Source organism: Chiloscyllium plagiosum, chromosome 40 (assembly GCF_004010195.1).
Source record: "Chiloscyllium plagiosum isolate BGI_BamShark_2017 chromosome 40, ASM401019v2, whole genome shotgun sequence".
In the NCBI taxonomy this organism is placed as follows: Eukaryota; Metazoa; Chordata; class Chondrichthyes; order Orectolobiformes; family Hemiscylliidae; genus Chiloscyllium; species Chiloscyllium plagiosum.
This window is the reverse complement of record NC_057749.1, coordinates 12,940,433-12,962,430: the sequence shown is the minus strand read 5'-3', so window position 1 is coordinate 12,962,430 and position 21,998 is coordinate 12,940,433. Positions and strand designations below refer to the sequence as shown.

At 41.3% G+C, this 21,998-nt stretch overlaps 1 protein-coding gene across 2 annotated transcripts in view; it reads right to left on the bottom strand.

Moving 5' to 3' along the window:
• Positions 1 to 878: 878 nt before the first annotated feature.
• The window catches only part of LOC122542525 (sorting nexin-1-like), a 36,474-nt gene continuing 15,354 nt past the window's right edge, over positions 879 to 21,998 (bottom strand). The window contains exons 5-15 of one of the 2 annotated variants that reach the window (XM_043680361.1): positions 20,190 to 20,233; positions 19,735 to 19,876; positions 18,393 to 18,471; positions 14,020 to 14,095; positions 12,331 to 12,444; positions 11,054 to 11,147; positions 7,521 to 7,720; positions 6,823 to 6,966; positions 4,315 to 4,395; positions 4,095 to 4,166; positions 879 to 2,667 (exon numbers count right to left, since the gene is read on the bottom strand). In XM_043680361.1, the coding sequence (XP_043536296.1) occupies positions 2,617 to 2,667; positions 4,095 to 4,166; positions 4,315 to 4,395; positions 6,823 to 6,966; positions 7,521 to 7,720; positions 11,054 to 11,147; positions 12,331 to 12,444; positions 14,020 to 14,095; positions 18,393 to 18,471; positions 19,735 to 19,876; positions 20,190 to 20,233 (1,097 nt within the window). In that variant the 3' untranslated portion in view covers positions 879 to 2,616. Of the gene's footprint in view, positions 2,668 to 4,094; positions 4,167 to 4,314; positions 4,396 to 6,822; positions 6,967 to 7,514; positions 7,721 to 11,053; positions 11,148 to 12,330; positions 12,445 to 14,019; positions 14,096 to 18,392; positions 18,472 to 19,734; positions 19,877 to 20,189; positions 20,234 to 21,998 lie in introns of both variants that reach the window. The other variant, XM_043680360.1, reaches the window with a different exon arrangement.

The following is a 21,998-nucleotide window of genomic DNA, read 5'->3' as shown; positions in this document are numbered from 1 at the left end:
TCTTCAGCAGGAGCATCCATTCGCTGAACAAGAACCAGGAACATTCCAATTAGGAAAATAATTAGATTACACAAATCAAATTAAACCCTAGCCATTACGGTCAACAGTAGAGGGTGGGGTGACCAAAACAAAATTCATTCTTCACCTAGACTTGCAGCCAGACTCTTCCTTTATCTGTTCAAAACAAAATCTGAAACATTCCTTCATGAGGAAACCTACATACAAAACAATGCCTCAATGTATTTTTTTTTAAATTCATTCTTAGGAGATAAGCATCACCAACAAAACTGGAATAGTCAGGTCACCACTGCTAAGTCAGGTGCCCTTTGGACAGTGGTGAGCCACCTTCACTCTACTCCAAACACTGTGCAGAGAACAGGGTAGTCCAGGATTCAGATGCAGCGTAATGTCAGAAGGGTGAGAGACTGGTAGTTATGTTGTCTGATAAACCTACTACCCTCATCCTTCCAGGTTAGAGGTCACTAGTTTGGAAAGATTGATATTTTGCAGATGGTATGCACAGAACTCAAACATGCAGTGTGGGGACAGACTGTCAAAAAGATCTAATTATTTCAAAATCAGACAAGATAAAATCTTTCCAGTTCTACTTCCTTCATTGAAAGTAAGGAATCATGCCGATGGAGTGGATTTGACTGCACGCTTGCATTCTTCACTGGAAGCAAGAATCCTGGCTGATTTCCTTTCTGACCCAAGTCTAAAAAGGACAGGTTGTCACATTCCAATGAACACAGCACAGAGATGGGAACTTTCTGCTCTGTTACATTACACTGAATGCAGAAACCAGGCAAATTCCTGACTGTGCTTATACTGGTTGTAATACAAATTTATTACTTTGACAAAAAAGAAACTAAAACAGGTTTGGTAAATCATTTGTGAACTTTATTTGAAAGTTGAGGTCACAACTAGACGAGGAACTGATTTTTTTTTCTACTTGAGAACAAAGTGAAAGAGAATTCTCAGTTCCTCTGAAAGTACATTAAACTGAAAATTTAAAAAAGGTTTTAGTGCATAATGAGTAAAGATTACCGATTGTGTGTGCAGGAACACCAGTATCTTTTTCCAGAATACTGAAGTAATACAGGAGAGCAGGCCATAAACAGGTTTGTAAACAGACGGTTCTGTTGCCTTCCAACTCGCTTTGACTGTCAGTCAGGAAAGCAGACAAGGATACTTGGCTTTGTCAGGTCACAGTTTCCGGGAAAGTCTCTCCTGCTAGTCTCACTCATGGCTGGATGGTTACTACAGGAGTTCAATGACAATGGAGGAGCAAGTGACAAGGGCCTTTTTGTTGCACCATAAACAGATTAGAGTCAAATACACCAGTGTTTATCAGGTTGTTCTACAGCACTGTTGTAAATCAATCTTTTACCAGTCTCTATTTCATTTTTCACCCCCAAATTCTTTGTATTTAGACTCCACAATCAGTCCATAAAACAGCACTAAGCAAGGTAAGTTGCAACTGCTCACACTTGTGCATGAACAGTAATGTTAGTCAGCTAAATCAGGCCGCAGTAAACAGGTTATATTTGGATGGAGCCACTTGTTCCAGTTATGGCATACAATTTATTGTCTTGACACTTGTGAAAAAGTATAGTCTTGGAAACCACTACAAGATAGAAAATTTAAAGTGGAACATAGGGCTGGTAATTCAACTTGGCTCAGGAATACATGGGTAGTCATCTCAGCCAGAGACAACCATGTTACAGAATTCCCTTAACCAAACACAGCGGCTGAGTCATTGAAAGTTCACAAATGGGAGGAATTCTTTATCAGTCCTCAGCACAGTCCATATTTAAGACCCCCATGTTTAACTGTATTTAACGTGAACTTAGCCTATAAACCTATTTTGTTGAGACCTTCTTCACTTCTACTCAGTCCAGCAGCTATATAACTATAATGGTAATGCAAAGTTCAAAGACTAGCAAGAAAACAATACAAACAGCATGGATGCAGGTTCAGAGAAAAAGAGGACATGTGTAAACAATGTTGCCTATTCATGTACTGGCAATCATGGTTTGGCCATTAGTACTGGCTGCTTGGAGTTCCAGGCCAGCTGTAGTACTTTGTTTTGAAAGCTCGATTAGAGTTTTAAAAGGTGTCAGTCTGATGTTCCACCGCTGGTTGTCCTAGTCCTGACTACAGAGCTCTCAACACTTGGATCCCTCAAAATCTTTGGTCCTCTCAGATCTGTGGAACTCAGGTTAAAGGAAAGACAGGTTTTCTTTTATTTAAAAAAACCCAACAGTTCTGTTGGAGAAGAGCAGGAGTTTGTCATTAGGAGAAAAAGAGTGGATGCTGTGGGGACAAGTTCTGATAATATCTCCACTCCCCTCCCTCCTCTCCCCTTCCCAAACCCATATCTGCAATGGGCATTCAAAAAATTCAAATTCCATCACAATTGGGCTTCCCAACTGATCAATTCATAAGAAAATATATGAAAATGAAAGATAATTCAAGATTTATCATAGGAAGAGCAAGAAAAACCTGCAACCATTAAAAAAAAGTGTCCCCTTTTATAGATGATATTGCAGATTCACTTATAGGCTGGAGATACAATATAAAAGGCAGCAAGTGTCCACTCCGTTTTCAATTCCACTACGCAATGGCTTTTGCTTCTGGTAGGAAAGCTTCCCAGTATTTGATGAGCTGTCAACAGAAAGTATTGTTATGAGGTTCAGTAATTGAAACAAAAGTCCATTTGCAAATAAACTGCAAGCAAGTGAAACTCAGCTTTTAAACACTTTCTTTCTGATCTGTAGTTTTGCTATTCCCTACAAGCTGCTTGGCAACACAAGACTCTGCACAGAGCCCTTACACACTTGGGAACCTTTAGTTACCACTCTTGCATGAAAATTTAAAAGGGCTACAGGCATCAAAGAGGAAATTTAGGTTATTGTCTCACCTTAGAATGCCCCAGAGGCTGAGACTCCCAATTTCTGCAAACTTACAAAAAGCTAAATCAAATCCTTCAGCGTGAATCTGCTGCTCTTGCTTACAAGGGATAGTGCAACTCTGAGCAAAATGGAATTAGAGATCTCCCAAGCTATTGTCTTTCTGACGTTCTACCAGTTGAACCAGTGCGCTAAAAACTGATTAGAAGGGCTCAGGTTGGAGGGGAGCAGGGAAAGCATTCAACTGAGGAAGCTTATTCCTTGGGTAAAAGTAAGTTTTATAACACTGTTTCATGGTAAAAGTCTGCAGAAAAGATTAGAAATGAGAAAATGTCCAACTCAAAATCAGACCTGCTACTTCCACCCCCCACCCGTTCCAAATCTAATTGCTTCTTCAAATCCTCCAACACTTCCCTGAACTGGTACACTTGTGTTGATTGTTTGCCTCTCCCACACACCCTATGCTTTTCAACTAGTTAATTCATGAGATAGAGGAAACTGGCCAGGCTAGTGCTTCCTGCCATCCCTAACTGACCTGACCTCAAATTTCTGCAGTCCTTGGGGGAAAAGAGGGACACCTACAGGGCTATTAGGAAGGAAGGGAGCTCCAGGATTTTGACCCGGTGACAATGAAGCAACAGAAATATATTGTAAATGTCAGGATGGAGATACACTTGGGAGGGGATGATTGTAGATGGAGATTTTCCATGCATTTTTTAATCAAGGTGGGTACTTCACTGGTTGGGCCATCCTTAATTTCTCTAGGGAAGGTGGTAAGCGGTCTCCTTGAACTGTTACACTTCACAAGGTGTAGATAGACCCACAGTGAGATTCAGGGAGAGTTGCAGGATTTTGACCCAGTGACACTGAATGAACAGTGATATTTCCAAGTCAGGATGGGGAGTAGCTTGGAGGGAACGTGCATGTATCTGCTGCCCTTGACCTTCTTGATGGTAAGGTGTAGACCAAGGAGCTATACACAATTCATTAGGTAGTTTGTTGAATAACTTCTGAAATTGATATGTTCTGAAAATCTACCAAACATCCCTCTCGAGCCCCTCCAATCAATCATTTAACATTCTATAGCAAGATTCCAGCTTCTCATATTAAACAGTATCTGGAACAGGATGCAAACAACAAGCTGTTTTAAAAGAATAAGAAAATGCTCAGGTATTAGCTCACCTGTTGCTGAGAGTTCTGAAGTGTTTCCAAATACACAATAATCCGACTTTTGAAGTCTTTGATTTGCTCTTTCTGAAAGCGTACGAAAACAAAAAAAGGAGAATTAAAACATAAGAGGGTCCAACTTCCACAAGGTAACAGCCCCAGTATTCCCTAGCTGACTAGGGTCATTCATAAAAGGCACAGCCAGTTTTAGCTGACTCCATTAAAAGAGTGTTACCTCAAACCGAGCAACTTCCTTCCGAATGGTTAGGGAGATCCGCTCAAAATCTCTCTCACACTGTAGAACCTTGGGCTCCCACTAGAAACAGAGGAACTAATTAGCATCACTTCAATCATCCACTGGATCTCATGGAGCCTTTTCTGCCTCAATGGCAGAGTATTTCAGCTCTAACAGAACAGAGACACACCAGACTCAAAACTCCATGCTCTCTGCTTTTCGTCATTTATATAAATGATTTGGACGTAAATAGAGGAGGTACGGTTAGTAAGTTTGCAGATGACATCAAAATTGTCAGTATAGAGATCAGAGAAATGTATATCACAGTACAATGGGATCTTGATCAGATGGGTCAGTGGGCCAAGGAGTGCCAGACAGTTTAACTTAGATGACTGAGGTGCATTTGGTAAGGCGACTCATGGCAGGACTGATACACAAATGGTAGGGCCCTAGGAAGTGTTGTAGAACAGAGAAACTCAAGAATGACAGTGCATAGTTCCTTGAAAGTGGAGTCACAGGTAGACAGGGTGTGAAAATGGCATCTGGCACGTTTGCCTTTGTCGGTCAGTGCATTGAGCATAGAGTTGGAATGTCACATTGTGGCTGCACAGAACATAACCCCAATCTCAGTGCTTGAAAGTCTACATTTACCTAGTGCAGACAAAACATGCATTTACAGAGAACCTCTAACATAGTAAAACATCCTAAAGCACTTCACATGGGCAAAACAAAAAAAAACTGATACTAAGCAACCCAAGGAGATACTGGGCAGGAGACTAAACAATGATTAAAGAGAGGTGGGCTTTACAGAGCACTTGATACAAAACAAAAACACAAGCTGTAGAGATCCAGAAAGGCAATTCCATAACTTGGGCACAACAGCTGAAGGCAAGATGCTAGTGGTGAACGAGGAAAATTAGGGATGTTCAAGGAGGTCAGAATTAGAGCAGCACAGAAAGTCTAAGTCTGGAAGGAGAGGATAGAGGAGAAAGTGAGGTCTGCAGACGCTGGAGATCAAAGCTGAAACTTTATTGCTGGAACAGCACAACAGGTCAGGCAGCATCTAGGGAACAGAAGATTCGACGTTTCGGGCACACGCCCTTCTTCAGGAAGAAGAAGGGCGTGTGCCCGAAACGTCGAATCTTCTGTTCCCTAGATGCTGCCTTACCTGTTGTGCTGTTCCAGCAATAAAGTTTCAGCAAGGAGAGGATAGAGTCAGGGTGACAGAGTCAGGGATGACTACAGATTTCGAAAGCAAATAGTGTGCTGCATGAATATTATCTCTGCATCAAGGGTTTGACTGGTGATAAAAGGTAAAGTTGCCATGGGACCATAAGGCTGCTTTGAGCAAACAGCACGTGCACGAGAGAGAAAAATCACATCTTAGGCTAGTGAAAAGGTTAGGCAGCAAGACATTCATAGTGACCTCGGCCAGAAGTGAACCCACACTGAGGAAACTTTGGACGTCAGTTAAGCAATGCCTTAAGTGAGCAGAGAGGTCAGGATGAATGGGACTTGGATGCAATTAGAAAATAGTTAGAAGTTTGGTGAGTTGAAGTTAGAAGATAGAAAACAGGAGACAGAAGTTAACCTCTCTTTCACAATGGAATAGATCCACTGCAACTAATCCATTGCAGTCTTCTGTGCCATTATTATTTTCCCCTTCTGAGGGTAAATCCCTGCTACTGCACAACCCCCACTGATCCAGGGTGCCCTTTGGTGTTCTGTCCAGTCACTGAGCATTCATAACAGAATCTGGACGCACACTGGCAATTTATTGAAGTGTGGGAAGCTGTCACAAACCAAACCAAACCAATTTCTCACTCGACAGGTCAAACAGTTCCCACATTCCAGATTAGTTACTGCATCGCTGCGAGGGAGACAGAGTTTCACTCTAACATGCAGACACCAATTTTAGCAGCACACCAACTGTGGTCAGCTCACAGAGCACAAATCCAAGCTGAAACATGAAACCTTTCTAGTTTCTGCAGTTCATGCTGCCTATGGAAGGCAGTGGGAACCAAACAATTCCATTTCTACCTTCCTAGCAGAAATTGTGTGTACATCTACAGATTATAGACTGTCTCACTCAACTTGGTCAATGGTGAGGGAAAGATCTGAACCTATGCAAACAGTACTGGCAAATAGTGTGCAGCACAAATATGATTGATGCATTAAGGGGTTTATTGGTTGCAAAAGTAGTAACTGCACCACGCAGACACAAGGACTTTCATCCATCAGGTGAGGGGAGAGGTGACCTGAGCTGCAAGGATACCAACCAGCCAAATGAGCTAACTGACACTCTTCCCACCCACCCCACTCCTCCTCCTCCCACGCCCCCCTCCCCCCAAAAAATTACCGGTTGTACAGTGCATAGCACCAAAACTGCTGACCAAGAAAACCAATGCCTGCATGGGTGTTAGTAAAAAGCACAGAACAACTAATGTTCTACTTCCACCTGTTCAATTGGTTTAAATCAGGCAGGTGCCACCCCTATGGGCCCCATACCTCTGATATCTCATCTTTAGCTTGTTGCAGTCTGTCAGGTTTATTGGCCCAAATCAGTCGAGCTTCGTTTTCTCGCTTTTTTTGCAGCGTGGTCTGAGCATCTTGCCAACGCTGCCATGCTTTCATCCGTTGGTCAAAGACTCCCTGCACCAAGACAACCAGACCACAGTACTCAGTGTCTAGGTTAAACCGCCACATACTATTACAATGCACCAATTGGAGAAGCTAGCTCATAACTGGGGTCATCACAGGAGGCTGGTCTGTGGCTTCAAGGACTCTTGATCCTGATCTCCACCCAGTGATGGAGACAGGCAGGTTCAAGATCCAGTTAGAACTGACTCTCCCCTTAAGAGTTGGTCAAAGCTCCCTGTGAGGGAGAAGAATAGCCTTTTGAGCAAAGTATCAGAAATATCTTCAAATCATAGAATCATCACTTTAAGGGGAACAAGAGAGAAGATATGCCCTCTACTCAAAATAATTATTCCTCCAGCACATAGCTTGGTAATCTCCTCAGAGCCCAGTTTTCACCATGACCGGTTCACTCATCCCTTAGCACAACTCATTTATCAGCTGAAGTACTTTGTACGCAAATGACCCAAACAGAAAACTGAGCGATAACCCAGCGATCAGAAAATGCACTTGACATTTGAGAAGCTGAGAACCAAGGTGGCACCATTAGCAATAGCAGGTACCCTCACTGCAGAAATCAGACGGATATAGTCACTCAGCAACTCAGCGAACAGGAAGAAGTCATTGTTGGCTTGCTCATGGTAAAGCTGCTCAATCTTCTCCTCAACCTCTGCAAGCTGTGACAGTGCCCGGGATAATGCGGTGTGATCCTCGGAGCTCCCCAGCATGGCAGCACTCTTTGCAAAGATGGCCGTATTCATCGCAAGCTCTGATGATCAAACAGAATTTAAGCACAGGTCAATTTAGTACCTTCAGAACTGAGATTTATTTAAATACACACCCACTAGAGACCTAATGATTTTCTGTCAGCAGTATGACTAGTATCAGTACTCACTTTATTAATAGCTCAATTTCATCTCCAATTTCAGTTCAGCTTGTCTCAAAAAAATTCCAAGTTCCTCAAATCATTTAGCCTCCCAACCCCTCCAAAATGTAATTTCTTTGAAACACACAATAGGAAGAGTAAGCCAATCAGTTCCTCAGCCATTCATGGCTGATCTACTCAGTACCTGGTTTCTGCTTTTGATCCCTTTAGTCTTAGAAACCATATCCACCTCCCAGAAAATGTTCAATATTCGTCTTCAGCCATGCTCTGTGGTGGAAAATTCCAACTGCTTGTCATTTGAAGAAATTGCTCATCTCAGTCTTAAACTGCCTAACCTATATCCTTAAGACCTGATCCTGGCTCGCCAATCAGCCATCAGGAACAGCCTTCCTGCATTTATACTGTCTAGTCCTGTTAGAATGTTGTAGGTTTCTATGAGAATCTACCCCCACCCCCTCATTCTTGTAAACTCCAATGAACACATCCCAACCTGTCCAAACAATTTTCATACATCAGTCTTTCCATCCCAGGAAGCAGTCTCAAACCTTCACTGCACTCCCTCCATGGCCAGTACATCCTCCCTCAGATAGAGGGGGCCAACCTGCACACAGTACTCTATGTATGGTCTCATCAAGACGCCATACAATTGTTGCAAGGCATCCCTGCTTTTGTACCCAAATCCTTGTGCAGCAAAGGCCAAAATCCCATCTGTATTCTTCATCACCTGCTTGTTTACTTTCAATGACTGGTGAACAAAGAGATTCAGATCAGGAAAGGGGGAGTTGCAACACAATCAGATGATCCACTTTGCTGCTTTTGCCACCAAAAATGGTTAACTCATTTATTCATATTAAATTTCATCTGCCATGCATTTGCCCACTCACTTAGCAAATCACACTGAAGCATCTCTTTATCCTCCCACCCAACTGTCATCTGCAAACGTGAAGTTATTGCACTTAGCTCCCCATCTAAAATTATTCATATATTGGGAATAGCTCAGTCCAAGCACTGATCTGTCTGGTACCCACTGGTCACGGACAGCCAAACTGACCCATCTATTCCTACCTGTTTTCTATCTACCAGCCAGTTCCTCGTCCATGTCAGTACACCATCTCCAATCCCACACTAATTGATTTTACACACTAATCTCTCATTTGGTATAATCAAAAGCCTTCTGAAAATCCAAGTAAACCACTAGTTCTTCCTAATCCAGACTATTGGTTTCATCCTCAAAAAAATTCCAACAGATTTGTCCAGAACAATTTCCCTTTTGTAAATCCACATTGACTGGATTAGAAAGAGTCACTGTTTTCTAAGTGCTTCACTATTAATTTTTACCTGCTCTGGCATTTTCCTTCTATCGTGGTCAGGCTAACCAGCCTGCAATTCCCAGGTTTTTCTCTCTCTTTTTAAAAAGGAGGTATTACATTAGCTGCTGTCCAATCTATAGAAACTGTTTCAGAGGCTATAGAATCTTGAAAAGAATGACTACCGATGCATCCACTATTTCTAGACACTTCCTTACATACTGTGATCTCATTAAGAACATTTGCACTGAGAAAAAGGGAATGTTCTGTTTGGGTCTTGCAGCTAGACGAGAGTTTATTTTGGCATGGCCCAGTACAAACTGTAAAGGAAGATAATTATGAGGAAGGTCATACAGGAGATAACACTCAGCCACTCAGTTGCTGGGGAGAGATTGTACAATCATATCTCCACCCATTCTGCCTATACAGAGGTCAGAATTCCTTCCCATAACTGACTGTCATTTAGTAAAAGGTATTGCATGCTGTGCCTTAGGATAACTAAATAAAATACACTTCTACTCTTGTGGTGTAGGGAATGGTTGGGTGGAGAGTGGAGGAAGAATTAAGGAAGCAGAGTACAGCAGAGTTAATGGGCGGCACGGTAGCACAGTGGTTAGCACTGCTGCTTCACAGCGCCAGAGACCCGGGTTCAATTCCCGCCTCAGGCGACTCTGTGTGGAGTTTGCACATTCTCCCCGTGTCTGCGTGGGTTTCCTCCGGGTGCTCCGGTTTCCTCCCACAATCCAAAAAAATGTGCAGGGGTTAGGTGAATTGGCCATGCTAAATTACCCGTAGTGTTAGGTGAAGGGGTAAATGTAGGAGAATGGGTCTGGGTGGGTTACGCTTCGGCGGGTCGGTGTGGACTTGTTGGGCCGAAGGGCCTGTTTCCACACTAAGTAATCTAATCAAAAAAAAAAAGCTCCACCTACCCTTAAAAGTAAACAAAAGGAAAGGTCCCTCAACACTGTCCCCATCAAAAACTTCTGGGATAGGGACAAAGGTCAGATACAGCGTGAAGCTATACTGCCCCCTCACACTCCAGGTATAACAGGATTCAACTGTCCCAAAAGTGCCTAAACCACAATCTTGTACCGCACGAGACTATTTCCTCCACAGTTGAGTACTCTACACATCAGCTGTTTGCCGATAGGTGGTTAGTTTTTTTTCAAAACTGGACAAACTTGTTTATTGCTTAAAAGAGTGAATTTGGGTTCCTTTCTCTGAAGGGAATGTTTCAACATAACATGCATATGACACTTACAAAATTCCAGACTGAATGGAGGTTGGAATTTGACTAGTTGATAAATCTTGGCCCTCTGGGACTACTGGGACTTTTCCAAGTAGCATTGAATTGGAACAGTGGAAGGTAACCATGGAAAATCTGTCCATAATATGCATTCACTTCCAGTTCCCCTTTAGGCTTCAGTACTCCAAAGAGAAAAAAAAAAATCAGACTCTACACACTAAGGCTGCAACTGAAAGTGAACATTGAGTTCATGTTTGGCATCAACGCATTTGATGTTTTTGATGAGCTGCTTAGTGCTAATCAACCTCACCCAGTCTTAAATAAAACTTATAACAATAACTACTGTCTTCTTCCAGTAATGCATAGTTAACCCCACCCCTCTAATCTATCAAAACAGCATAGTACATTTGTGAACCATAAACCACTTAGCTTAAAGTAATCTACTAGGGCCCTAAAAACCACACATCCTATTGCTTTAACAGAAGTGGTTCCTTCATTATGACCCATGACATTGACCAGTTCTCTCCATACAAATTATTTATTGACTTCTTCAAACAAAAAAAAGGTAAAATGCAAACTTGACAGTTTGCAAAACAGATTAGTTTAATGAATTAAGTTTATGCTAATCCTACTTCACCGAATGTTCAAACCTACTGGCCTCACCTTTTCTATGATTGACTAATGTTTCAACAACAGCATGAAGCTTGCGTATTTGTTGGTCTTCATTCTCAATCTCCTGAAACTTCTCTTCAAACCACTGGAGATGGAACAGAGAAATATCACACACAGAAAATGAGTATAGATGGGAATGGAGTAGTCTCAGTCCATATTTTTCATGCAAAGGGTTTCCAACTGGTTTAGAGTCACTGAATCATAGAGATGTACAGCACGGAAACGGACCTTTCAGTTCAACTCGTCCATGCCGACCAGATATCCTAAATAATCTAGTTCCATATGCCTCTAAACCTTTCCTATTCATATACCCAACCAAATGCTTTTTAAAATGCTGTAAATTGTGCCAGCCTCCAACACTTCCTGCAGCTCTTTCCATACACTCACGACCCGGTGTGAAAAGGTTGCCCTTTAAAGTTGCCTATTTATCCTATCCATGCCCCTCTTGATTTTATAGACCTCTAAGGTCACTCCTCAGCCGACGTCCCAGGAAAACAGTCCCAGCCTATTCAGCCTCTCCTTATAGCTTAAACCCTCCAACCCTGGCAACATCCTTGTAAATCTTTTCAGAACGCTTTCAAGTTTCACAACATCCTTCTGATAGGAAGGAGACCAGAATCGCACACAATATTCTAAAAAGTGACCTACCCAATGTCCGGTACAGCTGCAACATGACCTCCCAACATTGTTTTTATTTAATTTCCTTGCTTTTCAACCAGACGTGACCCAGTGGTGACCCCTTTATGTAATCATAAGCAGATAATTTTCCAACTTTTAGAATCAAATAGCCAAGATTCAGAGAAACAAAAGCAATATACATTCTCAACACGATACAGTATGTCAGGTCAGTAACGGGCACATCACAGACCAAACCCAGAACCCCATAAGGTCAGTATACAGAAGGATCCTTCACCCACCGCTCACATTAAGGATGAGGGTGTGTATGGAGATCAGGAATAGGATTTCTTCTCCATGGCTGACAGGTTCAGCAAAGGAACAAGCTGGTCTTTTTTGCTCCCATTTTTATTCCTGGAACTGGCCAAAATCAACAGAAACCACAAGATAGGCCATAGGTCTTTCTAACCACTTGAACTTAATCGGCTCAACCATTACCTATAGCTCTTTTTCTGACCATTATTTAATACTTTCATGTAATATACGAGTCATCCTTCAGCTCATCTACAGAGGTCAGAATCAAATCACTTACACATAGGGAACATTAAACAACATGAAGCCTATTGCTCATTCCACAATAGCACAACACTTACGATATCAGACTCATTCATCTTGATGGTCATCTTGCTGACTGCATCGGCAGCCTTGTTCACCATCCGAAGGAGACTAGCACCACTTAAAGCTTGAGTGTTTACTGCTCGTGGCAACTGTAAATCAGATTGAAATGTCAATGCTATACAGAACACTGCTTACCAAAAACCACTATTTCCCACCCACACAAACAATTAGTCGGAGACAGTTTCCACTAGATTTCTAATCCTGGAAAGTTCACCATTGGCATGCATGATCAATGTTAGAGCAACTTTTTGATAGCAGTAATTTTAAAAGTCAATAATAAAAATATAATCACTAGCAAACATGAACAATTAGAACAGTTAGCACATTAACAAGGAGCAAGACTGCTATTCACGCTACATTCACACCACCTTGCAAAACAAATGCCAGCACTTAAATTCCTCTGTTGCCTAAGACAGCTGATCCACTAGTTCACTACATTTAGTGATAGCTAAAGAGCATGCAGGATAATAAAACAAAGAATCACGGATGCTGGAAATCTGAAAAACCAAACTGGTGCAAAAACTCAGCAGGTCTGGCAACATTGGTGGAGGGAAAGCAGAATCCAGTGACTCTTCTCCAGAATAGAGCAGTAAATGCAAGGCTGGAGGTGTAGGAGTGGGTAAAGGATACAGAAAGTGGTGGCCAGGCTCCAAAGTTACAGACTTTATAAAGGAGTCCTGAAAGTTCCATGGTTCCCAAACAGAAAATGAAATGTGCTCTTCCAGTTTCCACTGAGCCTTGTTGCAGCACTGCAGCAGGCCTGTGATAAATGCTGTCAAGGGAACACTGTGTTGAAGTGGCAGGCAATTGGAAGCTTGGGGTATTTTTGCAGACAGAATGTAAGTGTTCTACAAAGTCTAACATGCATGGCTTGATGGGACACAAACATTTATGGTTGCAAGACATCTTTCTAGTTAACGTTTTAAGATTAGAAGCTTAGAGGAAAAGGTTTTGCAAGACTGCATTGGTTTTGAGCAACTTTGGTTCACCTCTAAATAGTTTTGTCATACTTTAAGGATTAGGAAAACTCGAAATTCAGCTTCAAAACATTTCTGTAAAAAACTTGGGTAATCACTGCATAGCATCTTTGGATTCAGCCACTGACAAGGGCAATAGAATAGATAAGCTACAAAAATGTATGGTAGAAAACGGGTGGAGGAAGAAAAGGGGCAGTTTGGCTGGAAACAGGAGTTTAATACTTCTGCTCCATACTGATGAGAAAAGGCAAGTACTGGAAAAGTACAGCCAATGGATCAGCAATTGATAAAAAAGCATGATATCAGAACAGATCAATCTGACAGGGGTTACAGTAAAATCTGCCAAGAGAGAAGGGGAAACAATATTCCAAATTGAGGGGAAGTGGGATGAATAACCAGAAAACAGTGAGGCAGAAGATATTTAGATGCAGAGGTCATGAGGACACAACACAAAAATATTAACAAATGAAGTGCAAGATTATAGACAAGATGTCACGGAGATATTAATAAGATACAGCATCTTGGACAGGTAACTGGATAAAGGCCAACAGATGGTCAGAAATGAACAGTGGACACATTTTGAAAGGGCAAGGGGTTATGGGGACTAGCAGGGGGAAAAAAGAGAGGTAAAAGCAAACCCTCTCTTGCCACAATGGAGAAGATTACCTTACTTTTATCAGGCATTACCTCATCTTTTTCCAAGAACTCTCTCACATCAGGATCCTGCAAGAGCGTTGGGTGCTTGATGATTCTCTGTAGATATCTGGAATGATAACCAGAGGGTTAGCAGTTTTCTTTGGACTTAAATTATTTTAATATATCAAGCAAATATCAAATCTGCATACACCCAATTATGCTTTCCAGATAGATTCCCTACAGTGTGGAAACAGGCCCTTCGGCCCAACAAGTCCACACCGACCCGCCAAAGCGTAACCCACCCAGACCCATTCTCCTACATTTACCCCTTCACCTAACACTACGGGCAATTTAGTGTGGCCTATTCACCTGACCTGCACATTTTTGGATTGTGGGAGGAAACCGGAGCACCCGGAGGAAACCCACGTAGACACGGGGAGAATGTGCAAACTCCACACAGAGTCGCCCGAGGCGGGAATTAAACCCGGGTCTCTGGCGCTGCGAGGCAGCAGTGCTAACCACTGTGCCACCGTGCCGCCCACAACATCTTCAGTGAGCCTCCAGATGAAGTACTGGTGGTGTAGGCTCACTTCCTATTTATGTGTTTGTGGGCTACCATGATGCCAAGGGATCTGAGTAGTCTGGCAGTCATTTCCTAGATGTCTTTGACGTAGGGAAGAGTGGCTAGAGGTATTTATAATAAATTGTACACAATTAAATTTTTAGAAATGCCTGTGTTAACACAGCATAATGGACAGCTGTCTGTATTATCATTTACAGAAATGCACCCTAACTTTAAAATTAAACCTCATACTCCATGCAAAAGTCAGAATGCAGCTAACGCCAAGCAATCGTAGGTCAGATGCCACCTAGTGCACAAGATACCAAACTGGTCAAGAACACCAGGTCTTCAAAGATATAGGAAATTGTAGTCGTCCATTTGATCCTTTCAAACCATTCTGCCATTCAAAAAGAACATGGCTGCCCCTCAACCTCAAATGTTAATTCTGATCTCTGCAACTTCTTTGCTACTGTAACACTATTCTGCACTCTGACCTGCAACCCTGACGCACTTTGAATGGTACGATCTGCCTGTACAGCATTCAAAACAGCACTTTTCACTGTACCTTAAGATCAAATTTACTTCAGTTCCACATTCCCATGGTACCCAAAAACATCTGTATACACAAAGCCTGATCATCCACACTCTTTGGGGACACCCTCAAATGAAGAAATTCCTCATCTTAGTCTAAACACTGATCCGCTATTCTAATTAACACGATTTTGAGAAGGATGAAAATTTAGGTAGTATGCAAGAAAATGTGTGCTGCATTATTTGAGCAACTGGCAGAATTGTCAGTGTGGAATCAGTTTGGTGATAGTAACCACAGCTCTAAAGATCGAAGGCAGTTATGGAAAAACAAACATGTCAATGAACATACCGGATCAGATTAAAAAAGGGAAAGCTTATGGCAGAGGATTCAAAACAGTTAATGTCCTATAGTATGGAAAGAACAGGGGGTTATGTAAAATAGAAATCCAGAAGGGGGCATGGTAAAACTAAGGAAGATCCTAAGGAAAGATAATGACGTGGACAGCACCAGAGTGAGGATAGTCGTCACACAAAAGGCAAACTATTTCAGTCTGATGAGGAATTTCTTCACAAGATTGTAAAATGTTACCATTACATATCATTCGTGACATTAGAATTCCAGAGTTTATTGCATTCAAATTTCACCATCTGCCAAAATGGGATTTGTATCCAAGCTCCCACAACATGACCGTTGTGCTACCAACACCATCTCGCAAAATGGCATTGAAATACAAGATGACCCATGATCTCAATGAACAGCACAGTGAGCTTGAAGGGCTGAATGGCCTACTCCTATTCCTCGTGTTCTTAGGCTCTAAAACTGACTCAGTTCTAGGTTTCCCTAATAGGGTGAAAACATTTTCTCAGCACTATCAAATTATTAATATTTGAATTAGATCAGATCACTGCTCATTCTAAGTTCTAGGAAGTATTAGCCTAGCCAACTAAATCTTTCTTCGTCAGCTGAAATCATGTGCAGCCTTCCCAAAGCAAATATTGTCTGCCTTAAGCAAAGACACAAAAATGATATACAGTACTGCAGAAAAGCCCTCACAAATGCCAATCATTGCACTGTACTCTTCTACTGCAATCTACTAAAAGCTAACAAATCATTTACCACTCTGGTTGCTTGCTATATAACACATACACAGTTCAAGAGGTCTGCACAGGCAAGGGAAAAGAATGTCAGTACTCCTGCTTTAAGCAAAGACCACATCTTTATTGCATTGTGGACAAAACTAGAGAAAGGACTGTGTTAAAGCAAGGACTTGGTTGGGGGGTGGGGTGGTGGTGAAGAAAGAAAAATAACTGCACTTTTTTAAAAAATAAGTTCATGGAACTCAGTGTTGTGCTTACATTGTTGCTTTAAGCACTATGGGGAATATGTGTAAGACACCACAGCATTCTGGGTGTATGAGAACAGCAAACATCAAGAGACAGTAGATGAACACAGAACTTCCAGGAACAGATGACTCCAGAAGAGAGAGTGCGCGCGAGACAGAGCAAGCGCATGAGACACACAAGGTCTTCTGTGCAATGAAATAAAACCTGGAAGACATCTAGCTATACTCTCTCACCAGCTGCTCTCAGCTGTTGCCCCTAAACCATGAACTAAAAGACTGTTCATGAGTGTAGCATTCAGTACTTTATTTCTTCAAAGAATCTAATAAGGAGATTAAAGAAGCAAAAAAGGGACACCTCATCAAATCCTGGGGACTGTTGCTATTAAACTGTGTCCCCAACACTTCTCTTGCCACCAATAACATACATGCATTTCTGTATGTGTACACATATAGGGACTTAAAAGATGGACAAAGTTTCAGCTGGCAGAATTATATATTGATGGACTTCTTTTGTTAACCAGAGTTCAGACAGGACAATGAAGAGTGAGTAATTTGATTAACTTCTGGGGTGATCCTCAAGAGTAGAGGGACTGGTGTATCAGTACTTTCCCAAAAGGGATTGTGACATTTACCATTTTGTTCAACACAAGTCACTTCCCTGTCCTCCCTCCCCCTCTCCATTTTCCTCCTGCACCAGGGGAGGCAGAGGAAATAAATTATTTCTGTACACTAAAGGGTTCTACAAAGATATTTTGAGAAGAATGGCAGAATCGCAAAAGAGAGTTAATAACGGACACTGGCAGAGTAGCAGCTAGTAAAATACTGAGACCTATTGTGTCAGATGAACTGCTGAAAGCAAATGTGTAACAGATAAAACAGGGCAATTTACAACAACTAATCTTACAAGGAATAAGCCTACATGAACAGGTGGGGCACTCACTCACTATCACCAACAGAAAGTTATTTTCCAGACTGGATAAGATAAAAGGCAAATTATACCAGACCATAACAGACTACATTATGTCACAGATTTGATTCTGATCCTAAGTCAGTTATTGAGCTGGTTTAAAGACTGTAGGCACGTACTGGAGGGTGTCACACTGAGGGGTAGTGAGCATGGATGAAGAAACCGGTAAAATTTGACTACAGTATCTGCATATTTATTCAATTCACTTTTTATGGTTCCCAGTGGTTTAAAAAAAGAGAGTAGCTGAACATATAAACTGCCCTCAAAAGCTGCTGAAAACACTGAAAATTGACATTTTGGTAAATTCCAGATAATAAACCAGCTTCCATTGGAATACAATTTGCTAGCCTGTAACCTTAGTTTGACTAAAGTACGTGCAAATGTTTTGCTTTGTCTCACCTGACTTGACAGTCCAGAACAGGCTCCTGCTGTACACACATGGAAATCGAGCCATAGAATTGTGATCCACACAATCTAGAATCAAGACCAGCTCAGTCCACTTGCTGTATGAAGCTGAATTTTACCCCTCCCCTTCAGTCTCAACTATTCTAATGCTCAACATCTTACATACTGCTTAGAATCACACCAAAAGTTACTTATCCAGAAGCTTCTTTGACAAGATACACTGGTGCCTTAGTTCCATCTTCAAAAATTCTATTTGCTCAAATCTCTTCCCTCACGTTTTACAATCCATCTGAAGAATGAATTTCTCCACTTCAACCATGGTGTCCCCACTTCAAGGCACCTTTAAACCCAAATACCTGACTGAACTTCTTAGTCAGTTTTCCCAAGCTTTCAGACTCGACACCACTTTTCCTTGCACCTCAGGACAAGTTTAACAAATAAACCCAACAAGCTAATAAGATCAAGAATGGTGTGACTGCAGTCTTAACTTCATATCCCTGCCTGTTCCTCATTACTCTCGACTCCTTGTCCAAGCATCTACCTACATTATATGAAAGTGTAGATTGAAGGTTTAGATCGTCATTTGTGGCTCCCTCCAATTTCTTTTGGTACTCACCTTTCTAATGCAGCTCGCCTCCGCTCCAGGAACTCAGCAGAGGAAGAATCTTCTTTCCCAACTTTCACTTTGGTCATACCTTATCCAAAGCAGAACCCATATTAGAAATCTGTATAGTTTTTTTGGGGGGGGGCACAGGAGGAGAGAAGAGGGAAGAGGAAGGAAAGAATAGAGAGTGTGCAGCCAACACCAAGTTGGCCTCTGCCACCATCTGCTCATTAGCAGCTAACACCAGTATTAGATAGTGTGGGCAGTAGCTCTATTTGCATTACTTTGCCAGCATTTATGAAGCAGGTGGGGATTAGAGTGGATTTGGCCCAGTTGAACCAATTCCTTCCAATGGTTGTAGTTGCCCTTCTCACCTCCAAAAGAATACCTGGCAAAAGTCACTTGTGTAAGCAGGAGGCCAGTCAGAACTTTGTCTCAGATGTCACGTGCAAGGTTCAATACAGGAACTGAAGTCAACAAGGCTCATTCTCTGATTAGCACATAGACATACTCAGAGGCTACTGTTAAACGCCCAATGACTGAAACTAGATAACCCACTGACTTTATTATGGGTAGGTATGGATTAATCGTGAAGTTTATACCAGCTCAAGAGCTGAATCTCGAAGTTGCCTACTCCCTGCAGTATAGTGTAGTGCACTACATGGATGGCACCATCTTTGTTCTAGGCAGATACCATGATATGGCACTGCAAAGCTGTTTTTGAGCATGCACTTGAATATTTCATACAGCTAGGTGGTCTCTTAAAAAAAGTCAGGGAAAAAAATTCCTAAAATGATTATTACCAAGGATAACACTCCAAATATGACAGGATTAAGATTTACAATTCAAAAAGTCTGTATCCCATAAGAAAGTAAGCTTGGGATTAATGTTTTGTGCTAAATTAACAATGTTGATTTAGAACATAAAAAAAAAGCCATGGCCAGATAGAAGCATCTCTCTTCTCTGGAAGACTCATGGAGGGCAAGGCAACAGAACACTTACCCTGTGGGGAGAGCAGTTGCTTCGCCACAAGTGAGAGAAATTAAGTAACGTACAAACCAGCACTACATCCGGAGATAAATATTTAGGAGTACTGGAATGGCAGTGAGTGCATGATGGAAGAGGAAGAACAAGGCACCAACAATCCAGGTGTTTGAAGAAATTATCCACAAAAAAGACTAAATGGAATTCTGGGGAAGTTTCAAACAGAATGAAGTGCTCCCTTAAATAAAAGGCAATTCTTCTTCAAATCCTCCTTTCATAACTGATTCTCAAGATCAATTCAAAACTCAGTAGATCTTCACCCCAGTACCAGACTACAGAAAATAAAACTGAACCCCAATTACGGATATACCTATTAAGCTCTTCTCAGGAGGAGGAGGAACTATGAAGCCATTGTGTGAATGTTTTTCTGACAGTCGATCATACAATCCAAGAAAGTCACTAAATCGTCGTTTCACACTAAAGTCCTTCCTCTTGAAGATTGATAAGCTGGTCTGTAACAGCAAAAACACAACTCAAATATACACACACACAATTAGATTGACCCAAGATCCACCATTATCATTATCAAATCCAAACCCTTATCTCAAAATTAAAACATTTGACAGTTGAATATTCTCTTATTCAATTGCCCATTTTATATTTCAGACCATTTCCATGTTCATATCACAATGACATTTAAAATATTCAACAAGCCATATACCTTAAATAACTGATTGAAAGATCAATGCACTGAAGTAATGAGTCATATAGGTGTACCACAAAAGGTTATCTAATACTACAAGATATCCAAACTCTGATACATACCAAAGTAGACACTTTATAGGCCATGTATGCTGCCATCCCATCACCTAGTGAAATCAAAAATAAAAAAGTTATCCCAGGTACATAGCTGCTGTTTTACTTCTAAATATCAAGTATGCAATGCCAACAGGGTTGGGAAGGTGGCAGGGTCTAGCAAGCTGGATAACAAATTTACTGATTTTAGAAAAATTTCTTTCTGCTACAAATGTTTAGACTGATCAGTTGCAAACTGCATTAACTCAGCCAAGGCAATCCCACCAGACCTGTGGAGACACCTTGGGTAAGCTTTCAGTTCTGCATCCTGATTGAATTGCAGATCATTACGATACAGCTACAGACACAGCAGCAAAGCTAGCTCCCTACATCAAGAGGGTGGTCCTCTTGGGAAGAATCAAACAAAATGCACAAAACCTACAGGTTGATTCTTTCCCACACACTGAGCAAGCAATATAATTAGACAAAAGCCTGTCTCTCAAAATCAGGGCATTTTGCAATAATACTAATTCAGGAGAAACCAATATTTATACTATACAAAAGGGGAGCGTACTGACTGGTGACAGCACCTGGCCCATTAGTCAGAGTACTGGATTCTAGCTTCTAAAGTTATTTTGTCTCTAACAGTGAGGGGCTAATTGGCAGGTCAAAGTTGGAAGGGTCAAAAGAATGCAAGCATAATTCAGAAAAAGGGCAATAGAAAGAGATAAGAAACAACAGTCAATGAGGTGGATACTTTGTGTAATTTTAAAAAAAAAAACAACTGGATGAATTTGGTGATTGGAGTATTGGCTGTTTCAAAATCAGAAAGGGAACAAATTTGGCATGGTAAATTGCCCTATAGAAGATAATTTCAAATCATTACAACATGACAATGTTAAATTGCAACCGCTGGTTCAACGTGCCCTCCCTAACAGCACTGCAGGTCTACCCAAGCAGCTCACCACTGCCTTCAAGGGCCATGAATAATGGCCAGCAAGTGAATAAAAAACCTTGTCCTTATTTGGACAGCGGTCATTTGCTGCAGTTTGGGTTTTCACTCATCAGTTCAGTATAAACATATAGAACTGTAAGCTACAAAGTGGTTTCATTGCCAAGGCGACAAAAAAAAAGCTTTACACAGATCTTGGGCTCTGGAGTGAAATTCAGGAAGTGCTCTCCTCACTCGTCACGAGATCACTTATTAGTCAGTTCTCAAATTAGGTGCTGGGATGTTGGTTTGACAAAGCTACTGACTTCATTACCATTCCTTAATTCTCAGCACTGAAAGTCATTAGTTACTTTACTGGACCAAGAAGATTCATCACCTTTGCATATTCCCATATATGGTGTTAAAATTGCTACTTTCCTGTCAGATAGAACATTCCCTGAATTTAGGGAATCTTGGAAAATTAAAGAAGTATTTACTACCTTATTAACAACAACTTTTAAAGAACAGAGGATAAGGTCCAACTAGACCTTATCTTGCATAGTGCCACGTTCCTGGGAATTGTAACAGCTTAACTGAATTTGCAACCATCTCCTGTCTTACAACTATTACTGGAATTATTTTTGTATTGTTTGTAGTGAAGACAAAAGCAAATTATTTCATTACATCGGCCATTTCCCAATTACCAACCATCAAGCTGGCATTATGTTTTTCACAAGTTTGATGCTTTCCCCAGTAGGTCAGCATATTAGATTAATTTCTTTATAGTAGGAATGTGTATTTACAAATGTTCTAAAATATCCTCTCCCACTGTGTCTTTACTTAATCTCCTAGCCTAATATGCTAGTTCACTACAATTAGTGCAGATTTCATGCCCATAAATACTAGTC